The following is a 25600-nucleotide window of genomic DNA, read 5'->3' as shown; positions in this document are numbered from 1 at the left end:
GTAATAACAAAAACCCTCAGGCGAGAGATTGAACCACAATATGAACCAGGCTAAATTAACAATATCACTGCCTGATATGAAATGCAGAAGTGGTGATGATCCTTTAAAATGGGATTGTGTGTGTGTGTGTGTGTGTGTGTGAGAGAGAGAGAGAGAGAGAGAGAGAGAGAGAGAGAGAGAGGTTGTGTGCGCAATCATGCATGTGGAAATGTGAGCATGTTAAAATCATCTCCCTCACTCTTTCATTCTGTTCCAACAGACATAACATATTTTTGAGTTATCAGATATGTTTAATAAAGCATCAGTGAAGACCATCTGTCACACACAGGCACGTGCACACACACATGCACACACACACCACATAAATATTAATGGAAAAAGACAGCTTACAAGTTGAATTAGGTTGCACAGAAACACAGATTGCCTTCAATCCCCTGCAATCATGTTACGTATCAACTGTTGCTGTTACATGTGAACAACTGTTTGATAATGTTAGAATGACAGTGATTTATTTGTGTTACTGTTTCATGTTTTTCTGATTAAAGGTTTTCTCTCTCTCTCTCTGATATTCTGGTCAAATGATTTCTAGAAATGTTCTGAAGTGGTCAACAAAGCCGTCACACGTCTGTGTACTGTTCTGAGAGATGCCTCATTTTAAACAGCCGACCAAATCAGCTCATATTTTGATATTGCACTTTATATATTGTTTCCTTGAAGTATACAACAAGGAATAATTAGCTCCCTCATGTTATGATGATAAAATGTGATCTTGTTAAATCCCCTGATCAACCTGTATCTTGATGGATCATGTTGGACTCCATTAATCACTGCATCCATGTCTATTTACTTTTGTTTGGGACAATGCTGGAGTCTGTGTTACTTTGTGCTAACTTCATCTGGGGGATCTTGCAGTTGATCGACTCAGTCAATAAGTGGAAATCTGAATCACGTCTCAATAATGGATCAGACTTTACAACAGTAAGACCTTTTCTAGAAATGACAAAGAAGATTAATTTGATCACCTTTAATGAACTGTACCTCTTAGGTTCTCTGTCTGTGTTTAGTTTTCTTATTAGTAGTGACAAGAAACAAACTTATGATGACTTTAATGCGCGTTAAAATGAAGTCCACAAATATGGATAAAGAGGATGAAGGAAGTTAAAGGGAAAATTCCCGTATTTTTCGATCTGGGCCCTATGTTTATTTTTTTGTGTTAAAATGAATAGTACTTACAAAACCTTTAAGGAACAGCCCAGTAGTTCGTCTCTGGTGGCAGCAGTAACACGGTAATCTAATGGGGCAACTGTGACGTGAAGTAAAATGACAAATTCTCCAGGTGGATCAGTGAGGTTGAAGAGGCTGCAGAATTAAAAAAGAAGCGACAACATGGCCTTTTTTCATAGGTCAAAGCCTTTTTTTTTAATATCAGTGCTAGAGTTTATTTCCTTGCTCCAGTTGCTCTTCTTTGTTTTACTCTATTGCACTTCAGATTATTTGCTGTTATTACATTTCTTATATCTACCATGCATCCTTTCTACTCTCATTCAGTCTCTAGTTTCCGTCTTGATGTTTAATTCTGAATTCTCCTGTAAACTGTATTAATCCACGTTGGGTGATGAATCAGTTTGCTGGAAGTCATCCTTCTGCCCGCGGGTCTGAACGGCCACAAGATGCTGCTTCCTTCCATCTTCAGCCCTCAGCTCTCTCCTCTTCCAGTTCCACATAAGTCCCTGATGGAATCTCTTCACTTGTGTGTTATACTCAATCTCTCACTGATGTGATCTGCTGGTCCCACATAGTGTCTGACCGAATGATGTAACTATGGAAACAGTCCAGAAAAGACACAAACCCACTGCCCCCCTGCCCCCCCCCCAAGCACTTTTCAACTCTTCTGAAAACTAATACAAAATGTAAATGCTCTGATTTGGAACTGAATCTGACCAGGGTTGGTGTACATGTATAAAGTCCTGTGTAGAATTACCTCAGTGTGGTAGCAGCAGTTGCTGGAGGATGACAGTCCAGCAAAACATTTCTTATTAAACAGCATAAGGCTACAAAGCACTGGTAGCCATTACTCATTGCAATGTGGTAAGTGACATAATCCACTCCAGTCCCTACAGTAAATAAATGGTAATAGACCATCACATTGTTAGCTAACAGTAACTGAATAAGTCACGGCGGATTGTTCTCACTACTTTACACACAACACAGAGGCAAACGAAAGGGTGACTTAACCTATTAATGTCAAAGTTAAGATCATCCGCAATAAAGAGATGAGCCTGCAAAGGGTTTACATTCACCAACCAACCAGTGAGTCTGTCCATCCATATCCCATCATGATTTCAGTGAGAAGCAGAGTTTATTATGGGGGGGTCATCACTCTGTTAGAGCGGATATACCTGAAGAAATAACAAACTCACCTAAGTAGATATTTGGACTGTACAGGGAAACTGATGCACCTGGAGGAAGCTTAAGAAAACATGCAAACCCAACAAAGTTCCACAGGGAAAGTCAGATTTAAACCAAAGACATACAGTATGCCTAGTTCACACTACAGGGTTTTTATTCAAATTTTCCAGAAATCCACAACTTTTGGAACTTGCTGACAAATGCCCCCGATTGGATCCAAATCTGATTTTGATTCAGGCGCAATTCGCTGAGAAGTCAACTCCTCAAAGACGCAACTTGAGAGGCTCAGCAACACCTCACCTGCTATGACTCGATAGCTAGCAGGCTAAATATCTGGACTACTCTGTGACAACTACAGACAATCAGTTGTGTAGTTTTAACTCACAACTGCAAGACTCCTGATCACAAGACAGCAGGTTGTGTAGTGTGAACTTGGCATTAGAATGTGTTTGGATTCATAAACTTGGAAATCAATCGACAAAACAACAACAATAATGGTAACAAAGAGGAGAAGTATTGTATAAAAACTTTATTCTCAAATAATGTCTTCAAAATAGATAAACTGAGTCTCTTTAGCAGCAGGCTGTGAGGCTGCATTCACACACTGTTGTTTAACCCTTCATAACACTCTGTTGTTTCTCTCTCATCGGACAGAAAAGTGTCCTTTTCCATCCTTTACTTCAAAACTTGAGCACCAGTCTTATTTTACCGATGGACAAAGAAGCCTCCGAGATGGCGGCCAATTTGCCAAAGCTGCTGCTAGAGTATGAATTTACATTTAAACTTAATTTTCCTGTCTAAACCCACAACGTCTTAGCAAGGAGAAGCACATTCCTCCTGGTTTAGACACGAGGTTGTACTTTGGGCCGTAAAGGGGTCAAGTCATCCAAAATCTTTTGTGCCTGTGGAAGTCATCTCTCTCCAAGTTACAGACGTTAGGAACCAGTCTCATCGGGCTGCTGTTACACAAGAACACTGTTCTTAAAAGGAAGTGTTGTTTTCAAACCCACCATGACACATGCCACTAATCATCTGTGTCTGTATATATGTAAGTCAATTAAAAGAATAATTTTATTTATTTATAATGAGGGATCATCAAAGCTCAGAGAACTCTTGTAGCACTCAATACCGTTCTATGTATGATCAAATGATATACCATAGTTTCCAATGAATGCTGATTTAGTGTTTAAAGCAAAGTAAAACTGGGCTGTAGTGTCACATCCTTTTATAAAACTGATGCGTTTTACAATTGTGACCCAGAGATGAGTGTCAGAAGATTTATTCCAGTTTCCTCAAAGGATTTAGGTTCCTGTGTAAAAGCAGCCGAAATAGACAAAGGGATCATGTGACATTTGGATATTTGATACTCAGTTTGAACCGTAGATTTTTACATGGTGTGATACAGTAAAAACATTGACTTTAATGAACAAGATTTTGTTGTACCTACATCATTAATCATAAAAAGTACAGCATGTTTAATAATAAGTTTCTTTCCCTTTTTTTTTTACAAATTCTCCATAAAAAATAGATTTCTGTACAAAAAAAAATTCTCTTTTGCACGTACTTCAAGTTCAGCAGCACATGATGATGATGAGGAGGAGGAGGATGACAGTGATGATAATGACACTGAATGTGATGGTTAAAACAATAACTTTTAATGATGACTTCTCCATTTTCCAATGTATCTAGTGGTCTACTGCATTTTACTGCAGCGGTTTACTGCATTTCGATATATGTTGCTGCATCCTGTCATCGCAACCTCTGGATATAACAGTTGTTAAATATTATGTAATATCGCAATCTACGACGGCTATGTGCTGAAATGACGATTATCATTGTTTGTACTGTGAAGCAGGGCCGCAGTTAAATCACTAAGGTTTAGATTTTCATCAAAGCTCCAATTCTGAATGTGTGGCATGAGATGTTTGTCCTCTCCAAACTGTGGAGGAGAAGGTGCAGGCCTGTCAAGGGCAAACCAACTCTGCAGTACTTCATATTTTAATTAGATTACACTAAAAAGTGAAACCTAAGCAGCTCAGATATAGTATGCAATGTGTGTGTGTAAGACACTCCCAGACAAAAAACAGAAAGGTCCGATTTCTATCTCGCAATAAAATTCCTTCACAGATAAAAATCCATCTACAGGTCGATAGGCAACCGAGCCACTTTTGAACACATGGATTGCTTGATTCCTGCCCACGCTGCACTGACACTGGATTTTCCTTCACTATTCCGGCAGGGAAAGTTCAGCACCATCACTCTGCAGTCGTCCCTGCAAGCGTGTGCTTTGAACCAGTGTTTAAACTGCCCAGACCCCATCTAGATGTGATTTAGATCACATCCACACCTAATCAAGTAACTCGCCTGTACCATGTGACACGGTGTGAAAAGGCAAAGTGTGACATTTCAAGTTTGAGCCTGTGTCTTATTTTTTTTTATCTCACAGCAAACCCAGGCTCTTTTGTTTCAATGAAGACTGCTGACAAAACCACTATAGAGGAAGTGAGGGAGAAATGTGGAACCTTTGTTTCCCCCAAACTGTGAAAACACTCAAGAAGCAGAAGCAACCTTGACATTTTAAAATTTAGTGGGTAGTTTCATTTGATTTATTTTTTTACTTGCAGCCAGCTGTTGCTTTTTAATTGAGAAGTGCTGACGATGTCAAACGAAGGACACAGTTGGAACTTTTACACCATTTTGAAACAAAAGTTTGAGGGAAGAAGACATCCAAACTTTCAGGACATCTTCAGAGCGGGGATGTTTCATGTTCAGTTAAAACACACGCTGCACTTTTAGAAAGTCGAGTGACAGAGTCAAGGAGAGGCCTGTACAGTATGTAGCTACAGCTGCCTAGTTGTAAAGTTTTCCAATGGAAATGAACAGAGGAGATTATCTCGTTATAACAGGAAGTGTCCTTTAGTTAGACAATTTGATTGATTTGATTAAAACTTAAAATAAGTTTAAGCACATCTCTCCCTTTGCTTGTCAATGTTTCTGCAGCCGTGCATCAGTATTCCATCAAGCCCTTCCACCACCCCAGCATCCACCTGTAGGCTCTGTCACGAATGTAATCTTATCTGGAGCCTAGAAAACTCGATCTATGCTCTGCTGCTGAAATAAACAATTCAAACATGAGCTGTCTGATTGAAATGGTCTTAATCAGAGCTCGGGGCTGGACGATATAGTTCGAACCCGCAACCTTCGCTGAGCCTCAAGAAATCAGTCTTAAAACTTTTTTCTTCTAACTATAGCTGAGAACATCCTTTTTCTATTATGTATTTATCCATACTCATAATCACCTGTCCTCTTTCCAGGTGAAACTGGATCTGTTTTCATGATCGTGTTTAAATGAATATTTAAAATAAATGGAAAAAAATAGATGTTCTTGCATATTGAATATAAATATCTTTGTATAATTTTATATTCATATACATTTCGTTTGGTTTGTACTTCCATCTGTGCTGAACTTCATCTGAACTGCCACCATGACTCAGCCTAAGAAGAGTCCAATGTAAATAAACACTTTTACCTCGAGAGCTTAATCAACACATGTTCCACCAACACTCTATCAAACCTCTGTCTAAGTATAAAGGAAAATGAGACTGACAGGGACACTATCCATGTTTGAACGGCTCAGAGATAGCTTAAGGCTTGAGGCTGACATAATGAAACCACACCCTCCATGTTAGACGATACACAAGAAAAGCAGTGTGTGAAAACAGCTCCTGAAAGCAACATCTGCCTCTGCACAGCTGGTCACTGAGAGGAACGTTGAAAGGCTACTGGGGGAAAGTCAATCTCTCTTAAAAAGAAGAGTTTCGGTGCCGGCAGTCATAAAAACTGAACTCATCTGGCATCCTCGTGGGCTTTCAGAAACACTGTCATAATTTTAGGGCTCTGCTGTAAGCTTCAGATGTTATGATGGCCTATACACCATAACCTTAGAGGATCTGCAAAAATATTTGCTTTTTATTCGGCTGAGTTTCTGTGAGATCCGAAATCTAACCTCTGCCGCACCTCTCTGATCTTCACACGCCATTATTTATAGGAGTCAGAATTCTCTTTCTCTGGGCACGGCGGGTGATCAGATCTGTGTCATTAAGTGTTAAAAATTAGACCTTTTATTATGCTTTTTGGAAACCATGCAGCCTCTAATTTTCAAGCTCCATTATGCACTCTCGACTCCAGGACTCCACGAAATCTCCTCTGAATTAATTGAATCAATTAAAATGGAGGCACTGGGTGCACTCCAGCAATAAAAAGAGAGGAAGCGCACGAGCTTGTGAGCAGACGCTCTGCTGTTGTTTACAGATGTCTTGTTTATTCCTGTGAAGAGATTTTAAATGGGACTCTTCTGTCTTGTCACTCTTTTACTTTCACCAGTAAATTAGCTCCTACACACATCTGCACATTTCTACTGTCTGTGTGTCACACTGCTGTTTCTGTCTGTGGCTGTTTGACCCCCAGACTGACAATGGATGTTATAATACCAAGAACATCCCGATGACATTCCTCCAGACATCTTCACATTGCTTCGGAACATTTCATTTCGTTTTCAATTAAAATTTAAATAGAAACAACAACCGACTTGTTAATTCAGTCTTTCAAAATAGGTCGATGCGACAACTTTCTCATGCCACATGTTTTTTTCAGTATTTGAGTTCTCAGAAAAAGCTACTCTCTGATCTGAGTTGAGTCTTGGCCTTGAGCATAACACTGTAATAATGTGTTTCATGAGTCAAAAAGTATCAGTAGTAGATTTTCATTATCTGACATCATACGTTCTACTCACCATTTGATATTGTGTGTGTGGATGGATGAATTTCTGATTTATTGTAAATGATGGACAGGTTGAATGACTGAAAAACATGGAAAACCATAAAGAGAAATTCAGTTGGACAACAAAAACCATGCAGGTTAAATAAAATGCCTGAAGTGTAAAAACCTAACACCAGAATGTGGTGCGCTGAGTGAAGGACAAACACTGAAAGCAGTTACATCTGATCTAAATCAAGTGCAGCATCTTTCAAAAAATAAAAATATCTTTGAGGGAACACTGCGAGAAATAACAAGCTTGGCAAGTGATTTGAAACCAGTGAATTATCTCGGATCCTGCAGATTTATGGGTGTTAGCGCAAAGTTTTGACTAAAATTACCAGGAACTAAGCACAGAGAGAGGTCGGCCTCGCTAAGCTTGTGTATTTGTTGCAGTGAGGTTCCAGCATTGAAAAGCAGTTTGTAACTTACTGTCTGCAGACGAGGTATTTCTCAAACAACGGAGGGGGTTCAGTGTTGGGAATGGGGCGAGAAGTTTCGACAACAATAATTGTGCATGTTGTCTGAGTAATGTTTCTCTTTGTACTCTGCTCTTACCCGACAGATCTAGAACAGATCACACGTGCGCCCAGTGCTCTTTAAAAAGGTGTGTTGAAATTTGATTTTGTACATCAGACGTGTGGACAGATGATGCATCGTGATGTGAGTAGTGGGGAACACTTGCAACACATCTTTTTAAAGAGTTTTAGAGAAACAGTCACATCGTGTTTCTGAGAACTTGTACTGTCCGCTGCTACAAGACGCTCACAGAGAGAAACGAGTCTGTATTGAGTATGACAGATGTCAGGAAATGATGCGGTATAATACCGGAAAATTAAACTAGCAGTGTGGTACCATAGTATCACAGTGGGACCAAACTGCATATTACTGATGTAAGGCTTTCTAAAGATTTCCTTCACATATAATAGTAGCAGGATTCAGTAGAAGCTTTCAGAAACAGCCACTGCTCTATAAACGGCAGGAGTGTGTTGCCAGCACGTGACACTAGAAGCTCGGAGGTCCACAGGTAAACTGATCCAAACTACTGGGTTTGGCTAGCGTGTTGTAATGGCAACAAAATAAACAACGTCATAGCATGTGGTCACACCTTCTGATAACAGGGAGTCTGAAATATAAATGTGTATTTACAAACACTCTGTAACCCTGTATTTAGACATTTTGTCATCTCTTTAAAGATAGAAGCTTTTGAATAAAATTCAATTTTTTTTGAATGACTCATTTTTCAAACCCATTTCAGACCCAAAAATTCTTACCTTTTTTTTAATAACCCAGTCAGAAAAACACACTAGTGCAAAATTTGTGCAGTTTAAGAGTTTATATAAAGTTTATATTTTGGGGTCCCCAGCAGCAATAGTTTGGGAAGTCCCATGGGGCCACTGGGTTTTTGAACATGAGAGTCTGTTCATCAATATCTTCACTGAAGAAAAATGCTAGAAGAGACAACAGGAGACAACTATTTGTCTCCGCTTCCATAGCAACCTGTCCTTGTCTCTTTTTTTCCAAGCACAATTGACAAAGAGTGCCTGTCTGTCCATTCGTCTGTGTTCGTCTGTCTAATTTCTGTCGGTCAACCAGTCTATGTGTCCATCTGTTTCGGATGTCGTGGCTGCAGAAAAGAAAATCACTTGACTGATCATCCGGACCGGACTTACAAGAGGACAAATCATTTCCTCGATGTAGACGCAGCCGAATGCAGCGGTCGAAGATCTTGACAGCTTATTGCCTCCAAGCTTCCACAGAGAATCCAGGCCAAAAACAAGAATCAGTCATCTGACTCAGATTGCGTTGGACAGGCCACTGGAAACCAGTCCATTGTGTACACCAGTCAGGCAGCTCAAATGTCTGGTATTCAGGTCCAGCACGTTGTGTCTCGTGCTAGTGTGGAGTATTGTGTATTTTACTTATTTTAGGTGTGTAGTACCTGTGTAGAATATTTCGAATAGCCAAACCTCATTTAGACCTTGCTTGTAACATACTAGTACTAAACCTGGACAAAACAACATTTGCGAAAGCTTGATTCGGTATGTTTTGGCCTTACTGTTGCCTAATACTGTAAATAGACACTGTCATTAAAGGCAATACAGCAAGTGGCAGAGGGTTCAATCACGGGAACACATTAAAAATGCTTTTTTGAACAACTTCACCTCTGTGATTGTCCTCCTATGTTGAACCCAGGCTAAACAAACTTATCTGCAAGTGTTATTTCAATCCATTCAGCACTAGTCCACCACTCGCAGTACTAATTAAATACTGGTATCCAGTGCTGGACATGACGATACTCTCTTTGAAAGGAATTGATCTGTTTGAACTTGTCACTGTAATGACTGTGTTTGGTTCACAGCTTTAGAGCAGCCTGTGCCTTTAATATCCGGTTCCACCAAAACAGACTGTGTGAGCTGTCGTTACATCAGAGTCCAGTCCTGTCAAGTCTAGTGTGATGGAAGTCCAGTGGGAGGATTTGGTCCAGCACCAGTGATGGTTTTTGTGTTGACATATAGAAATTGTCCAATTACTATTCGATGTCCGGAGGGAGCTGAGAGGTGGAATAGTCTGTGTGCTTCCCCCCGAGGGTTAAGCCTGAAAATGGTCAAACTCATGTCTGGCCTACAGCAGGAGGAGTCAGTTAGCCTATACCACTGTGCAAATTTGGCATGGGGGTATGTGGTTAGGTTGGGGTAAACCACAATTCAGGTTTCAGGGAGGAGATTCGAGAGGCGTACAAATCCCTTTCCATGGTTGGGTCAAACTTAAGCAGTCAGTCGCTGGATAGGTCCTGTTCAATAAGGTCGTCGCTAATGGAGGAAGTTGTACTAATCGTACCATATTTCTTGATGTTTGAACTGCAACAGTGCTTAAAGAAGAATTCTGGTCCCAGTATTGATCTCCTGAACAACAGACTTCATCTAACTCGATGGTGTCATGGACTACTCCCTCGTTTGTTGGTTCCATCTTGTTTAGCCCTTTTGGACTACAGGGAGAGGTGGATGATACCATTGTTCAGGAGCACGAGCAGAGCTGCATTACTGTGCAGATGATGCCGACAGAGGACCAGCATGCTACAACACAGACTGCTCACGGTGACGCGTCCAAAACATGTGTTTGCTCTTTCTTGTTTGTTTGGTTAAACCACACCGCAGACTGCAACAGGTTGGACTAAACCACTGTTGAGTGGCAGGTTTGCTGGACTATACCACAGTGCAGACTGTGTTGAGTGTGGTATCGAATCGAACCGCCTTAGCCTCAGTTGGCTTCATGTTGGTGTCATACATTGGGTTCTCAAAAGATGCCTGACCGTTGGAGCTCTCATGGCCGACATAGCCATTGAACTGGACCTTGGGACGTGTCCTGAAAAGAAAAAGACATAGAACTGCGTTAATGACAGAGTATTGGTTTTAACAAAAAAGTGCACATGCTTCTGAAACACAAAATCACAAGTTCAACACACACTTGTTTCAGGAAATCAAGGTTGAGTTGCCCAAATTTGCTAATGTTTGAATATAAAATATGTATGAAGTGTCACCAAGGACACTGAAAAAACCCCACAAGGTTAGTCATGCTTATCTTGCAGTGACACTAAGTGTAGCATAATATTAAACCTGCATTGAGTTTTCTTCTTTTGGCTGCTCCCGTTAGAGGTTGCCACTGCGAATCATCTGTTTCTATCTCTTCCTGTCCTCTGCATCTTCCTCTGTCACGCTAACTACCTGCATGTCTCCTCTCACCACATCCATAAACCTCCTCCATGTTTGTCCTCTTTTCCCCTCGCCTGGCAGCTCCATCTTCAGCTTGCTTCTCCCAATATAACCACCATCTCTCCTTGTCAAAACAATCTCAATCTCACTTCTCTTGCTTTGTCTCCGAACCGTCCCTTGTGAGCCATTCCTTTAATATATTCATTCCTAATCCTGTCCATGCTTGTCACTCCCAACACAATGCTCAACATCTTAGACTCTGCCCCCTCCAGCACCGCCTCCTGTTTTAATGTCAGTGGCAAAATATCCAAACTTTAAAACACAGGCTCTGTTCATATGGGGATTATAATCAGTCTTGAGTGATCCGATCACAAGTGGACAGCTCCGTGTTTCAAGTAATCACCTGGAAGCGGATCCCACTTACTTCTCTATATACAAAAACAGATGGTACGTTGTCTGTACAGACTTTCCCTACTGTCCTCCTAGTATAATGTCCCTAGAAATCCAGGAGAAGTCTATGTGAGAACACGACAGGGGATCCCGCTGTGTTCCCTGAGAGTTGATGACGCTGCTAGCGCGTGACAGAGGCAAAAATTAAAAAAAACTAAAAGAAACATATCTCCCGTTGAAAGTAGCGGTATCACTCACATAGAAGACAGCGACCAAGATGTCAAGAGAGCTTGCGGTGATAAGAGTCGACATGCGTCTTTGCAGAGAACCTCCCGCTGTGTTGAGCATGTGTGAAAGGCCAACTCTGGCTAAACTCTGTAGCGAATTCTCCGGATTCCACCCGCAGGCCATGTCTGAAGACGGCTTGACTGTGACATAACCATCTGTTTTCAGGGGGCCAAGAGGGGCCAAGAGGGATTGAGAGAATCAGTGCTGCGTGCAGCTCTACAATGAAGTCCAACCATCCATTATCTATACTGTTTATCCTGAGGGGGGGTGGGGTGGGTTGAGCCAACCTCAGCTGACATCGGGCGAGAGGTGATGTTTACCATGGTCAGGTCAACAGTCCATCACAGGGCCAACATACACGGACAAGCAACCATTCTTGCTCACCGGGGTGCTGGGAGGACGACCCACTCAAACTACACAGGAAGACGTAGCTATCCACTGCACCACAGTGTCGCCCATTTAAATGAATAGATCAATGTACCACTGAGTATAAAACATTTTCAGTTCATTCTGAAAATGTGGAAGGTCAGAGGACGTCAGGACTAATTTGCACTCACACAGCTGACAGAATGTGGCCCAACGCGTCCCACACCATCTCCGAATGTGCTGGATCTCAAATACGTCTTGGCTGTGTTCACACCTTTACTTAGAGCTGACCACTTGTGACCGCACCACCCGATGATTATCACAGGTCTGAACGGGGCCATAGCTGGTCTTATTACTAACTTGTAAACTGTCCCTTTCACCCCCGCAGGCATCCTTCCTTCGTAAATCACTCCTGACACTCATCTCCACCCTGCCTGCACTCTCCTCTTCACCTCTCTTTCGCACTCTAACCCTAGGTATTTAAACTCATCCACCTTTTCCACCTTACTCCTCGCATCCTCACACATATATTCCATCTTGCTCCTGCCGACTTTTTAAAGAGTGATATTTTTAATTGCCTCTGTCACTTGTAGTGCTGTACCCAGTGAGACACAGAAATCTGTGGCTCGATGCAGCTGTAGGTCTTTTATTATATAAAGTGTATGGTAGAGTCTCACAGCTCTCACTAGTGCCCACCGGCTGCATGGTACTTTCCTAGCACAAAACAGCAAAGAGTTCTAATGAATCAGGGACCGGCGATGAAAGAAGTCAGCTTCAACCGATCCAGATGCTTCCCCAGGAGTTAGTGAATCAAAGCAGAGCCAAATAGCCAGGGCGTATTACATTGTGTTTGTCAGGGGGCCAGAAACACGACTCTATTGGGATCCAGTGTTGGTTTCATATGTGGCTGTGAAGTTGTTACAGAGACTTTGTGTCTCAAATGTAAAAGAAAACTGAAACTTTTTGAGATTTTTTTTTAGATGATTGTAAAATAGAAGGATTTGTTTAGATTAAATTGGACATTCTGATGTTTTTGGTCATAAGTGGAAACATTTAAACATTTCCAAATAAGTCCTATTCAACCTCACTGATTTTTAAAACACAGGAGGGTGTGTAGGTTCAAGAACTACTGGCAGCAAGAAAAATCTGTACATAACCGCAAATGTAAATATTACAAATTGGCTATATTTATCCATTGCTCACTCAAAATACTAGGTACGTCCTGTCACTTGGCTTGTCAGACATACTGAGGTTCATTTTTACTCTTGAGACCAAATTGGCAAACATTGCAAGAGCAGGTTTCTGCTTATAAAAAAGAAGAGAAAATCTTATTTTTTTCTTTTTCAAATTGCTATGAGATGTGTGGCAGGCCAGAGGACATGAACCATAACAACTGTCTGCTTCAGTGATTCGGCTGCCCAGTTCCCATCTGCTGCTCTCATGTCTCCGCGTGCGTTCAACCTGCCATCATCCTGCAAATGCTTTTCAATAGTTATGGTTCAAAAGAAACTGTTGCCTGAAAAAGGATCTTAAGAAACTTGCTACCCAGGTTCAAACCGAAACGTGATGAAATGTGACTGCTGCCGTCCTGATTCGTCTGTTTGCTGCAGATTACATTTATGGATAATCAGGCTTTATAATCCAGTTAGATATAATCACTTACTCCCGAACCCTGTGGAACTATTAGAAGGGAGGAGTGCTGCAGCAGAAACGCTGTTTGAGTCTGACCTCATTAAGACGTGTGTGTATGTGTGTGTGTGTGTGTGTGTGTGTGTACGAAATAGTGGAAATCCAACCCTGGGGAGCCACTAAGCCTACCCTACATGCTCAACCCATTACTTTACAAAACTGCACACACACCAACACACAGACCTCGCTGCATGGCAGTAGTTCAAATGGCTGCACTAGTTTCTGTTTGTGGCTGTAGGTGCAATAGTTTAGTTTTATTGGTAGAGTGAGAAACAGCACACATAATCGCGTTGACAGTATTATAGACAGTGTAGAGACAAATGGGCCACAGCAGGAAGTCACTGCGGCGTACACACTCACACCTTACTTTCAGTGTTTCACATAATGAAGCAATAATTAGAAATAAATCTCTTTCTGCTGGCTTGAGGGCTGGGCATTATGTTGTGTTGGCAAAACTGGGTTTATCAAACACCTGCTGTTAAGTCAAGATGCAACTAATTTTCTGGTTATAGAAAAAACTGTTGGAAATAATAATGAGGAGAGGCGGCAAACAGTGGTAGACATATCACTGGCTTTGATCAGGCCAGTTCAGAGCAGGTCATATGCTGTATTTGTTCTTGATGGCATCATGCTGACAGAGAGATGACAATGAGATCAGAGACGACATAACAAAAGTTCTCCGTCTAGTTTTAATGATTGCTGTTGAACACAGTAGGGCTGCACTGCCTTCAAAATAAAACCTCAGTATAAAAGTCACCCCACAGTTACTCTTAGCGAATATGAAACCTTTAAACTTTTTAGTTGTTATTTTAAGTGATACAAGTTTCAGTTCAGTTCAGAAATGACTTGGTTAAATTGTGCAGCCTTACTAAACAGCAAGAGGAAAATTAAAAAGAAGAGATGAAAAGCTCGACGGAGGATGTGGCGGCGGGCGGAGGTCTGGTTGCCATTCGAAACCAGAGGAATGACACGAGTCAGTCTTACCTGCCGCCGGGCCCCCAGGTGTCTTTTGGTCTTTCATTGTCATCTGTGTCAGCAGACAACGTCCTGCGTACAACCATCAGCTTCAATAGACATCGACTAGCATTTGCACACTGCTAACTGCTAACAAAGTGTAAAGTAAAGACAGAGCCACTAGTCTACTCTCCTCCTCAGATAACAGATGTGCACATATGATAAATATCTTGTTTATAATTTGCATGGTACAGCACATAGACGTCACAATCCTAGCATCGTCAGTTATAGTAACAAGTTAGTATCTATTACTGACTGGCTGTTTCATCACTAACAGGTTAAAGCACAAAGACTCTCTGACTTCTAACATAAATGACAAGTCAACAGATTAACATGTAATAATGATTATTGTTAGTAAAGCACAATGACTTTGTAAAACTTTGAGTAATAAAGTGCAGAACTCAGATCATACTTTAGATAAATAATCTTAAACACGTAAAATCAATGATGACATTTTACCCTCAATAAAGTGCGGAATTATCTCACATCAGACGGCTTTTTAAGTCTATTGTGAACTTTCTAGGGGCAATAATTAATATCTAAGGTCAATCAGATTACACCCTCAGGCTGTGTTTGTACTTTCAGAACTATAATTAAGTTTCCACATTTCTGTCCTTCTAAAAATAAGGTTTTCACTCCACATCGTATTTCCATTGTGTTTCAGTTCCGTCTTCTCCACTGAGTTTGGAGCAGGGGACTCACAAAGACGTGCTTTCGTTTGGAGTGTAGAAAAGCCAGAGTATCGAATAGAATATCTTTTCTAACGAATTTTTCTTCTTATGCACATCTCAAGTATAGATTTTTGTAACAGAATAGAGTTGCTATTGTCAATAAGGAAGATTAGTAATAGGTTAGATAAATGGCTGATTCTTCCTCTTAGGTTTTTGTTATGTTAATGTGATCATTACAGGACATACCCATCCATTGAAGCATGAAAGACTGCTGCATATTCATATTAAGACTGGTGCATATTTGAATGGTTATTTGGACGGTTTCCTTTAATGTAGGTGAACTGGCCTGGATTCCAGCGCCTTAAAGAAACTGCCTGGGCATCGTGGTTGGGAGGTGCAATGCAAGACACCACCTGCTGATCATTTATCCTTCCTACTTTATGCAGGCCCCCAGAGGTGCGTCTGCACCTCTGGTCCCCATAAGAAATTAATCTACAGCCATGTACCCCAGTATTTGTCAATATGAATATGTCACTGAAAAAATGGTTAGGATTAATATCTTACTTTTTAGAAGCTTGATAAATACAGGCTCCCCTTTTGGTGTCAGCCCCTCAGAATAAAAGAGTGTTTGGCCAAATGTATAAACAAATTGAATGAAGAAGTTCCTTCAAATGCACTGAAATTCATTGACGGCTCATCAGCAAATAATCCAAAGAGGATATTGTCTTATATTTATCGGGTAATCAAGCTGTGGTTTATGTATTATAAAAACAATATTGTTTTCATAAAGTAAATTCCTATATTTTTATCGCTACCTTGTTTGCTTTGATTTGACTTTTGGCTGAGTGCATCGTGTTTTCTTTTCCCTTGCACACAAAGCCAAAAGGCAAACGGCTGTATTTTGATTCTGCTCTGTTGTTTGTGTCCTGTGGTGGGTTTACGTGGAGCGTATAGTTTACCTGTGCTTGTAGAGGTAGAAGGCAAATCCCGACAGGATGAGGGCGAAGAAAGGAACTAAGATGGCTGCTGCCACAGAGCTGCTGTTTGTGTAAGGGTTGGATGGGTCCATAGCCATGGTTACCGGGCCTGGGGATGCAGACACAAAGAATAACCCAACACATGCATGAATAAACACGTATAAAAACCCTATTGTGCATGTGTAATATATGCTTACTGCATTAATTCATTCTGTGACCGTCAGCTCTGTTGTTCATGTCAATCTGAAATGGAATTTATTTTACACTACACTGACCAAACCATTTAAATATATCCACGAATGACGGATTATTTAAGCGTGTCCATATTTTAGTATGTTTAACCGGAATATAAAGTCTGCATTGTTTGTTGTGGTTGACATTGATGCAGATGTTACTGACAGACCTACCTTGCCTCGTCAGATGGAACTTGCCAAAGTCTTTACTGTGAATATGTCCCTGGTAAACAAACGTCTTCTGGTCTGATTCTGCGGTCATCTGAAAAACAAAACAAACAGCACAGTTGAATATGGGCACCTTGCACCGACAGTGGGAGAAACTGGATCTGTTTCTTCTCCATTTCAAAGAGAGTCTATTTTATTTCTGCAACAACAGTGCAGAATATTAATCACAGTGTCAAAAAGTGGCTTACGGATCAAAAGGAGGAAGCGTGAGACAGGTGTGGTTAGAGGGTGAAAACCTTTTAAGAGCCAACGGGGGAATGTGTAATTACCTTCCTGCAGAGTTGACTACAGATGGATGACAACGTGAAGCTAACAGTAATCAGCTTAATGTTGTCATCCTTGAGATTTAAAGGAACTAAGCAAGAAGTAAGTTCACTTCTTAGCTGGAAAATGTTGTTTTTCTATAAAGCAATGTGTTGCTTGGTTTTATTTACACGCAACAAACTGTGAAACCAAATGTATCCATTTGGACTTCAAAAAAACTATTATTAGGTGTTGGGTTTTACTGGTATGATTATGGAATTCTGGTTTTGTCTTTTTCCTGTGTGGATTCCTTCTTGCCCACCGATTCATTCATGCACATGTCTCATCTCCTGATCTATGCCACAATCTTCTGCTGCACATCAGGACTGGTTCACTCATCAAGACTCTGCCTGATCGTCGTTCGCTTGGCTTCTCCTAATTTTCTGAAAAAGCTCATTTTGAAACTTCTGTTACCTGCCCATCTACCTGCCCCGTCCGTGCCTGAATATTAATCTGTGTGTTTTTGTCCAGGCTGAGGATCATCTACCTGACTCCTGCTCCTGCCACGCTCAGCCAGCTCTCATTACCGTGCCTCTGTCTTGGACTCCTGCCAGCCTTGTAACCTCGGTGAACTCTGGACCTGGATCTGGAGAGCTGCTCGCCAACCTGTTGCTCTCTGTGATCATTCATTCTGTCACTACATTCAGTGTTTGTTTTTAAGTTTTACATTAAACCTTTGAAAACCTCCCCTGACTCTGACTCTGCTCCTTTGTTCTGGTTTAAAGGTACAATATGTGACTTCGGCCAATTAAAATCCAAAGCAATAAGGAAAGACCTAGTTTGACGATGTCGTGAAACGGCTTTGGGTAAGGGAGTTGTTTTTTTCATCACCATTGTCAATAAAAGTTGACCTGAGGGGACTCTGGCGAAGATCGGATGAGGTATGTACTAAAAGTTTTATTCATGTTATGCAGCAAATGACAATTAACAATCGTGAAAAAACGATCTGACCGGCTAGCAGTGTGTTTTTCCTTACTCATTGATTTGTTGCTGAAGTTGTAGCAGAGGCAAAGCAAAGGATAAAAATCATCTAGTCATAAAGTTGGCCAAATGGAACGTCCCGTTACCTTGAATAATTGAACGTTGTTGGAAACATTTTGGATAAGGAAAGCCCCCAAAAATATATCACATAGGTCTACTTGTCTTTGGACATTTTAATGAAGAATGGTTATTTATTATATCTTTAAGAGTCTATAGCTTAAGAAGAACCATTTTGATTGTGCTGTATACCTTTGAACAGCAGTTTTCACATTATTCCCCCCCCACCTAATCAACAGCATCCCCACCCTCCTGCACTAGGCATCTCCTCTGTCTTCACCTCTTTCTGCCCCTTCCACCATTTCCTATTCTCGAGATTGCAGCAGCGATGTTTTAACCACAAATCAACAATTGAAATTTCATCTTCTAACAGTGAAAAAGATTGTTTCTCCGGGAGCCACACAACCAGGGTATTATCAGCCCGACTCTCCTCCTCTTTCACTCTTTCTGTCATTGGCGACATGAGAAATTGTCCGCCTGCCTCTCATTCCTTCTTTCCTCCATCATTGCTCTTCTATACATGGCTGCCTGCTTCCATCCTTTACAGTCGGCCCACTTGGTTCCTCCATGCCTCCTTCTCTGCTCCTCTCCGTCGACAAGTCAAACAGAATCAGATTTTTTTTAATCTATTCCCCAGTTGTAGAAATGATGTATAGAAGCCCCATCTTCAAATACTGCATCACCTCGAACCAAGTTGAAAGGTCAACTCCGTGTTCCAGGGAACATCACATGGAACTAACTTTCTTTCCATGTTTTTTCTTTGTCTTTCTTTCCAGACACAAAAAAAATATTATAATTTGACTGTTTGAACACATTTATAATTAAATCCATTGAGAGTGGATGCAGCCCGGCAATGTATACACAAAGTGCAACAACACTGTGTAAATAGTAATGAGTATGTATGTTGTTTTTATGATACTAATGTTTTTAAGATAAAGAACCTCTGAAATCCATCATGACTCTCTGACACTCACATCCTGGAGATAAAATAAAATATGTTTTATTTTTTGCGATAGTAGCGAAGTTTTAAAAGTTATGCTTCAAACAATAAGCGAAGTTGGTCTCTAACTTCGAAGAGACCAACAATGAAAATGACTTAGAAGCTTCAGAGACAGACTTTGACGGGTCCTGCTGAGCTGCTGGCCAAGGCTCGGGGTGAGAGACGTGTTTGAGGAGCAGGAGGAGGAGCAGCAGGGTTTCAGCGAGTAAGAGTCAACATCACCACAAAGCAGACGTGAAGACTCACCGGATGCCACACTTTTAAAGAGTCCCTAACCCTTTTGTCCCTGGTCTTTATAATGACCTGCTGTATTAATATTAATGTTCCTGGATCAGCGGGGCGTCGCTTCTTCTGCAACAATGAAGTTAAATGTGGACACACTGTTATGTGATGATCTGCAGGTATAACTTCTCTCCTGTCTGCAGCCTGCGTGTCTCTCTCTGTCTGTGTGTGTATGTGTGTGGGTTCCTGTATTCCCACTTTGTTAGGACCATTTTAGGCATGGACCCTTAAGAGGACGGACATTTTTGGAAAGTGAGGACACTTTGACTGGTCCTCACTTTTTCAATGGGCTTTTTGAGGGTTAAGACTTGGTTTTAAGCTCAGGGTTAGGGTTAGGCATTTAGTTTGGATGGTTAAGGTTACTGTAGGGGACTAGGGAATATATCGTGTGTGTGTGTGTGTGAGTGAGTGTGTGTGTGTGCTTGTCTCTTTCCATCTTCACACACAAACTGAAGTTCACACTTATTTAGTTATTAATCGATGGTGTCTGATCATGAATCCTGATCGTTGTGGACACTAACCCTAACCATTTTCTTCTTCTTTTACTTGTTTAAGTATGTGCCTCATGAATTTTCCCTTTTAACCATGCACATTGCAAGAAGGCTAACTTGGGCTAGTTTTTACTCTGTCATTATCTGGATAGAGGGTTTGTGTGCACGTCTTTTCTTAAATGACATCTTACATTATCGTGGGGGTTTGTTTTGTTTCATGCATGTGAGAGCATCCCCCTCCACGTCACAAACGATGTGACTCTTGGTTCCTCTGCTGTGCCGCTGCCATGACAGTGCACATGCATCAATTTGGCAGGCAGAGTTTCAGAATTTTTTTTTCTAGATAACTGCCTAATCCACCTTTAAGGAGATGGAAACAAATGCTTTTTGGCAAACCACATTAATCCAGTCTGAAAAGCTGCTAATTAGATTTCGTTGTGTTTGTAAATCTGTTTTGAATAATGTCACTGAAGATTTCTCTGGAATGTCAACACACCTCTCTCGAGCCCACACGGCGTGCAGTGGACGCAGGGTGAGTAATGTGCTAGAGACAGTATTACATCATTAATACAGAGGAGGGAATTCAGTATGATCATTTATCTGTTTCCCAGATATATAAACGTTAATAGTGTGATTATTAATGAATAAAGATGAGTAAAAACCTCTGTTCACTTGATTGATATAAAAAAATAAGAAGAAGTTTGTCTTACGTATCCATCCATCGCCCAGTTGTCATTTTTAAACTTGCTGTAGTAATGCTCTGTGGGCCCCTTCACCTGGTAGACTTTCAACAGCAGCTGGTTTTCCTCTGACTTATAGGTGCCTAGATAGAGACAGAGAAAGGTCAGTGCCTGGTACTGGATCAGGAGCAACCTTTCAAAGGGATAGTTCATCGAAAAATTATAATTCCCTCATTATCTACTCACCGCTATACCGGTGAAGGGGAGGACGAAGCGTTTGAGTCCACAAAAAGCTTTTGGAGTTTCAGGGTTAAACAGTGATGCAGCCATATCCAATCCTATTTAAGTAAATGCTTCCCAATTCTTCAAACAGAAATAAGCAACAGAAAATGCCTCCATTCTGCTCGTGTGGTGTCGAAGTTCCGTAAGCCGAAGCATTCATATTCAACTTGAAAAGAGTTCATTTACACCATGTCCTTAGCTTAAATGCCGCGCATTAAGGCTAAAAACTTGGTGTAAATGACCTTTAATCGAGTTAAATTTGAATATGTGGTACTGCTCCTGTGGTGTCTGTGCTAACAGACACCACAGGAGCAGTATGAAAGCATTTTCAGTTTTTTTTACGTTTGAAGAATCGGTCCCCATTTACTTCAATTGTACTGGGTTTGGCTGCTGTTTACCCCTTAAAACTCAAAAAGTTGTATGTGGACTTCACCCACCCCTCCATCGGCATAGTGGTGAGTAGATAATGAGTGAATTCTCCTTTTGGGGTGAACAATCCCTTCAACATTGTGATGGCACTTGGCAGGAAAAAGAGTAAAACATTGAGAATAAGTAACATAGACCACTGACAAACAAACAGACAGACAGACAGGGTGGGTGACAAACAGAGAAACAGAGAGCAACATTGGCAGATTCAAGAAATGAAATCATTTCAGACGTCAGTAACCCTTGTCTCCTATCTATGACTCCGGGCTCAAACTGGTGAGAAATGTCATCGTGAAATGTCAAACATACATGAGTGTCGGTGAAGGAGTCACACAGCCTTTTATTTTGAAAGTAAGAGTTTATATTGACCTAATTGTTCAAGCTACCAGTCATTTTCATAATCAATAGTCAATACATCATGTCCACTAGGGTGCTGCAAAGGAATATTAGATTACTCTGACTGATATGTTGATTCTGCAGATGCACAGGTGGTAAAGAATTCTCCCCACTGCACCTGCATGCTATTTAAGGTAAGGTATTAATGACCTGTTTCTTATCTGTGTATGATCTACAGCTCTTGCAATCCCCATTTTCCTGCCTTGCAGACTGTAAATATCTATGTGTTCTAATACGTGCCATATGGGGAATTTTCAATTATGAAGCTTCCTATCAGTGATGCCATTCTGATGAGTATGAATGAAATCAGGATCCTTATTAACCTGCTGTGTATTGACACCGCCTTTTTTGTTTACACTGCATTTAAAGTCTGTCAATCTTATATCTCTCGGATATGATTTCTTTTTTTACCTCACTGAAAACAAAACTGGTGTTACAACACTTCAACAAAGCTACACAGGTGTATTACCTAATTATAATTTTTGTAACATATTAAATTGAGTGTTTTCCACATCTCATCTTTTTCTGGGTCATTGACAAATGTAATGTAAATAAAACACAACGTGAGATTAAATTCAGAGAAAAATGAATTAGACTGACTGTGTTTTCCTTGTTTTTACCTGACAGTCTGATTGACACTCCGCTGGTCTCCAGTAACGTGACGTTGACTCTGCCACTGGTAGCGTTGAAGCCAGTAACTGTCAGAGTGGTGGCCTGTCTCTTCCCAAGATACTCGTAGAAACCGCTCCACTCAGAGTTGGGTGAGAACACATCCACTGGAACTGTAAGTGAGGAGGGGGGATAAGGTTGACAGCCATTCAAGGGTCAGGTTCAGGATCACGTCCCTGTGTCACAACACTCACAAAAAATAACTAACAACTAACTACTGCCGATAATTAGGACTCATTCAATACTCAGGAGTTCCAGAAATAAAGAGCCCAACTTTGCTCTTCTTCTCCAGTGTGTGTTGGTCTCTCTCCACTGGCTTCCTCCGAATGCATATTGATTATTAGATCCTCCTTCAAACTTACAAGGTATTACATGGTTTTGCACATTGAGCGTTTTTGCTGATTTATTAAAGTAGATGGGGGCCTACCTGCACTCTGTTCACAGGATAATTGACAGTAAGACTATAAATCTGAAACATTAATGTTCGGACTCAACACAAACTCCAGCCTCAGTAACCACTCCACTCTGGGAAATACAATCCCATGTAACAATGAAGTGTATACATGTAACAAGTGTATTGCATGTTCATCTGTGGCACATGTTCAACCTGGTCAAATCTGACAAGTTGATTTTACTAAAAAAATCTAGGAAACAAATAGTTAAATAGCCTTAAGGTATGTTTACTATAAAGATTATTATCTACTTGGCATTTACTTCTTGGTCCAACCTAAAAATTGCAAGTGAAGGTAAAGACAAAAATGTATGTTTGAGGAGTTAATCTCATTTTAACAAATCACCATTTGAAGCCACTGACAAAAAGACAATTTTAAGATTATACATTCAAAGTTTTTTAACGATTTAAAATAATTCTAGAAATATTGAGACTGAGCAAATCGCTTGAGCATGACTTTTGCGGTCATCCATGATATTATAACCTTCCAGTACATTACCATAATAGACTGGGAATTCACAAAGATAAGAACTCAAGCAGAGAAAGATTTCCAGAGAAAGTTTGTTTCTTGTTTAGTAATACCTTGTACAGTGTTAGTGTAGGTGTGTGTTGTAACTGTTTATTCTGCATACCCCGAATCTTGTTCTTTTGGACATCGGAATCTCCTCTGTTTACGGGGTTGACTTTGACTCCAACTGAAATACAGAACAACATTTAGTCAAACTCTCTTGACAGGAAAGGCTTCATTGATAATATATTTGCTACAGACATAGGGGTTCGAATAGATGACTGACTCAACCATGTGACAGGAAGGACTGAGAAAACTTAGACCTAGAAAAGTATTTATGAATGTCTAAAACAAGATCGAAAGTTGCCCCTTATGAAACTTATTATTGTGTTGTCATACATCACAGCTTTCACAGCCATCAGCTCCCTGCCATCAGTATAAAAAAACGACACCATCTCAAATTCCATGGTGTGCCTGAGGCTGATAAATAAAAGTATAGCAATCATATCAGGGGGATAATCTCTATAATCTTAAACCATATGGGATTATGACATCCAGTTTAGATTGGAGGCTCGACATCAGATCCTATCACAGCGTGGGTCAGCATTTTCGACATCAGAGCTGAATACCTTTACAGAGCGGGGGCTTGCCCGACCATCTCCCATCACTTTTGCAGGTTCTGTGCTCTGATCCCCCGGCCAGATAGAAACCATCCTGACAGGTGTAGATCAGAGTATACCCCAAAGTGGGCAGGTCCATAGAGCGAACATCTACATTACTGGGAGTCTCTGGCTGTCTGCAGGAGTGGGCTGGGTTATGGGAAGAGAAAATAAAGTCATTTAAAACTGATATTATTGTTTTAGAATAAACATTAACAAAGGTTTTTCCCATAAAGTCAAATTCACAGTTAAAATGTAAGCAGTATATAATATAAATAATATAAGATAGTCGTTTTTTCAATAGTTATTCCTTACCTATGCACTCTGGTTGAGTTCCACTCCACGTTAGATTCTCTAGGCACGTTCGTGTGGTCGAACCGAGGATGTGGTAGTTTTTGCGGCACTTGAATGAAATCTTACTGCCAACCTACATCGACACACACAAAACAGTCTTTATTCACTGTGAACAGCATAGCCTCAAGACCTGCCACACACAACAACACATGGCGCAGCGGAAGAAAGGAAAGATTATTGTCAGAATAAATAACACACATCCTGTGTCAGTTTTTCTAAAGATGCTCGTAACCCTTTCCTCTCTTTGTGGAGATGTCAGCGGAAACCTGACGTGTGGATGATATCCAATTATGCCTGCTCAAATCCCATTACGGATTTGATGGCCAATATGTCCAATCAACGGGTTTTTATTTGTGCTACACACAGCCCAGTACCTGACACAAAAGAAAATATTGCCTGTCACTTGTAAAAGTCTAACCTTAACAATCTGGGCGCCACGTCTTACCGGGCCTTTACCGTTGACCTTCATGTTGATGTTTGATTGAATCTTGCAACCTTAGGCCTATTGTAACTCCCATGGATATTAATATGTATGCATTTAGTCATTGTGCTTTCATTATTTCATCATCTCCTTTTGTACTTTGCTTGGCGCATGCGTATGGAGGACAATGTTTTACAATGTATGATGGTTCATCAATAGTGATGAACCATTTCATTCATTAATAAGTGTCAAATGAAATATGCACCAATATACTTAATTAATGTGTTATTCTCTGAATCAATAAACTAAATTACAAAGCAATTCATTGATCAGAAACAGGTTTCCAGCAACAAACAAATTTGTGTCCTTTTTTGACGAACTAAGTGAATTAGTTGTAACAACTTAGATTAAGTTGTAACAATTTAGATTGAAATATTATTTATTTTAAGGATGATGCAGTGGTTTTAGTAAACCAATATGTTTCTTACCTGAAAGCCCTGGGCCATGACTGGGATACCGTAGGCTGGAGTTCCTGGGTCACGACAGCTGTTGAAGGCTGGGTCTACAAACACACACACACACACACACACACACACACACACACACACACACACACACACACACACACACACACACACACACACACACACACACACACACACACACACACACACACACACACACACACACACACACATGTTATATTTTAACTTATTTCACTTACATCTGTGTAGTGTAGCTAGTATTCAGTCATGGAAAAGCATTCAGAGCCTCAGCAGTATGACAAATCATGTTTAGTGAACTAGAAGGGTCTGAGTCTGACCAGTTGCATCACCCAGCAACGACT

General features: G+C 40.7%; 1 protein-coding gene across 1 annotated transcript in view; it reads right to left on the bottom strand.

The window, feature by feature from the left end:
* Nucleotides 1-2981: 2981 nt before the first annotated feature.
* Nucleotides 2982-25600, bottom strand: part of LOC128442454 (CUB and sushi domain-containing protein 1) — a 289198-nt gene continuing 266579 nt past the window's right edge. The window contains exons 65-74 of the mRNA XM_053424918.1: nt 25242-25315; nt 24294-24405; nt 23949-24128; nt 23444-23506; nt 22312-22473; nt 20618-20730; nt 16740-16827; nt 16315-16441; nt 14655-14717; nt 2982-10590 (exon numbers count right to left, since the gene is read on the bottom strand). Coding sequence (XP_053280893.1) covers nt 10431-10590; nt 14655-14717; nt 16315-16441; nt 16740-16827; nt 20618-20730; nt 22312-22473; nt 23444-23506; nt 23949-24128; nt 24294-24405; nt 25242-25315 — 1142 coding nt within the window. The 3' untranslated portion in view covers nt 2982-10430. The remainder of the gene's footprint in view (nt 10591-14654; nt 14718-16314; nt 16442-16739; nt 16828-20617; nt 20731-22311; nt 22474-23443; nt 23507-23948; nt 24129-24293; nt 24406-25241; nt 25316-25600) is intronic.

Source organism: Pleuronectes platessa, chromosome 1 (assembly GCF_947347685.1).
Source record: "Pleuronectes platessa chromosome 1, fPlePla1.1, whole genome shotgun sequence".
Taxonomy (NCBI): Eukaryota; Metazoa; Chordata; class Actinopteri; order Pleuronectiformes; family Pleuronectidae; genus Pleuronectes; species Pleuronectes platessa.
This window is presented reverse-complemented; position numbering and strand designations above follow the sequence as displayed.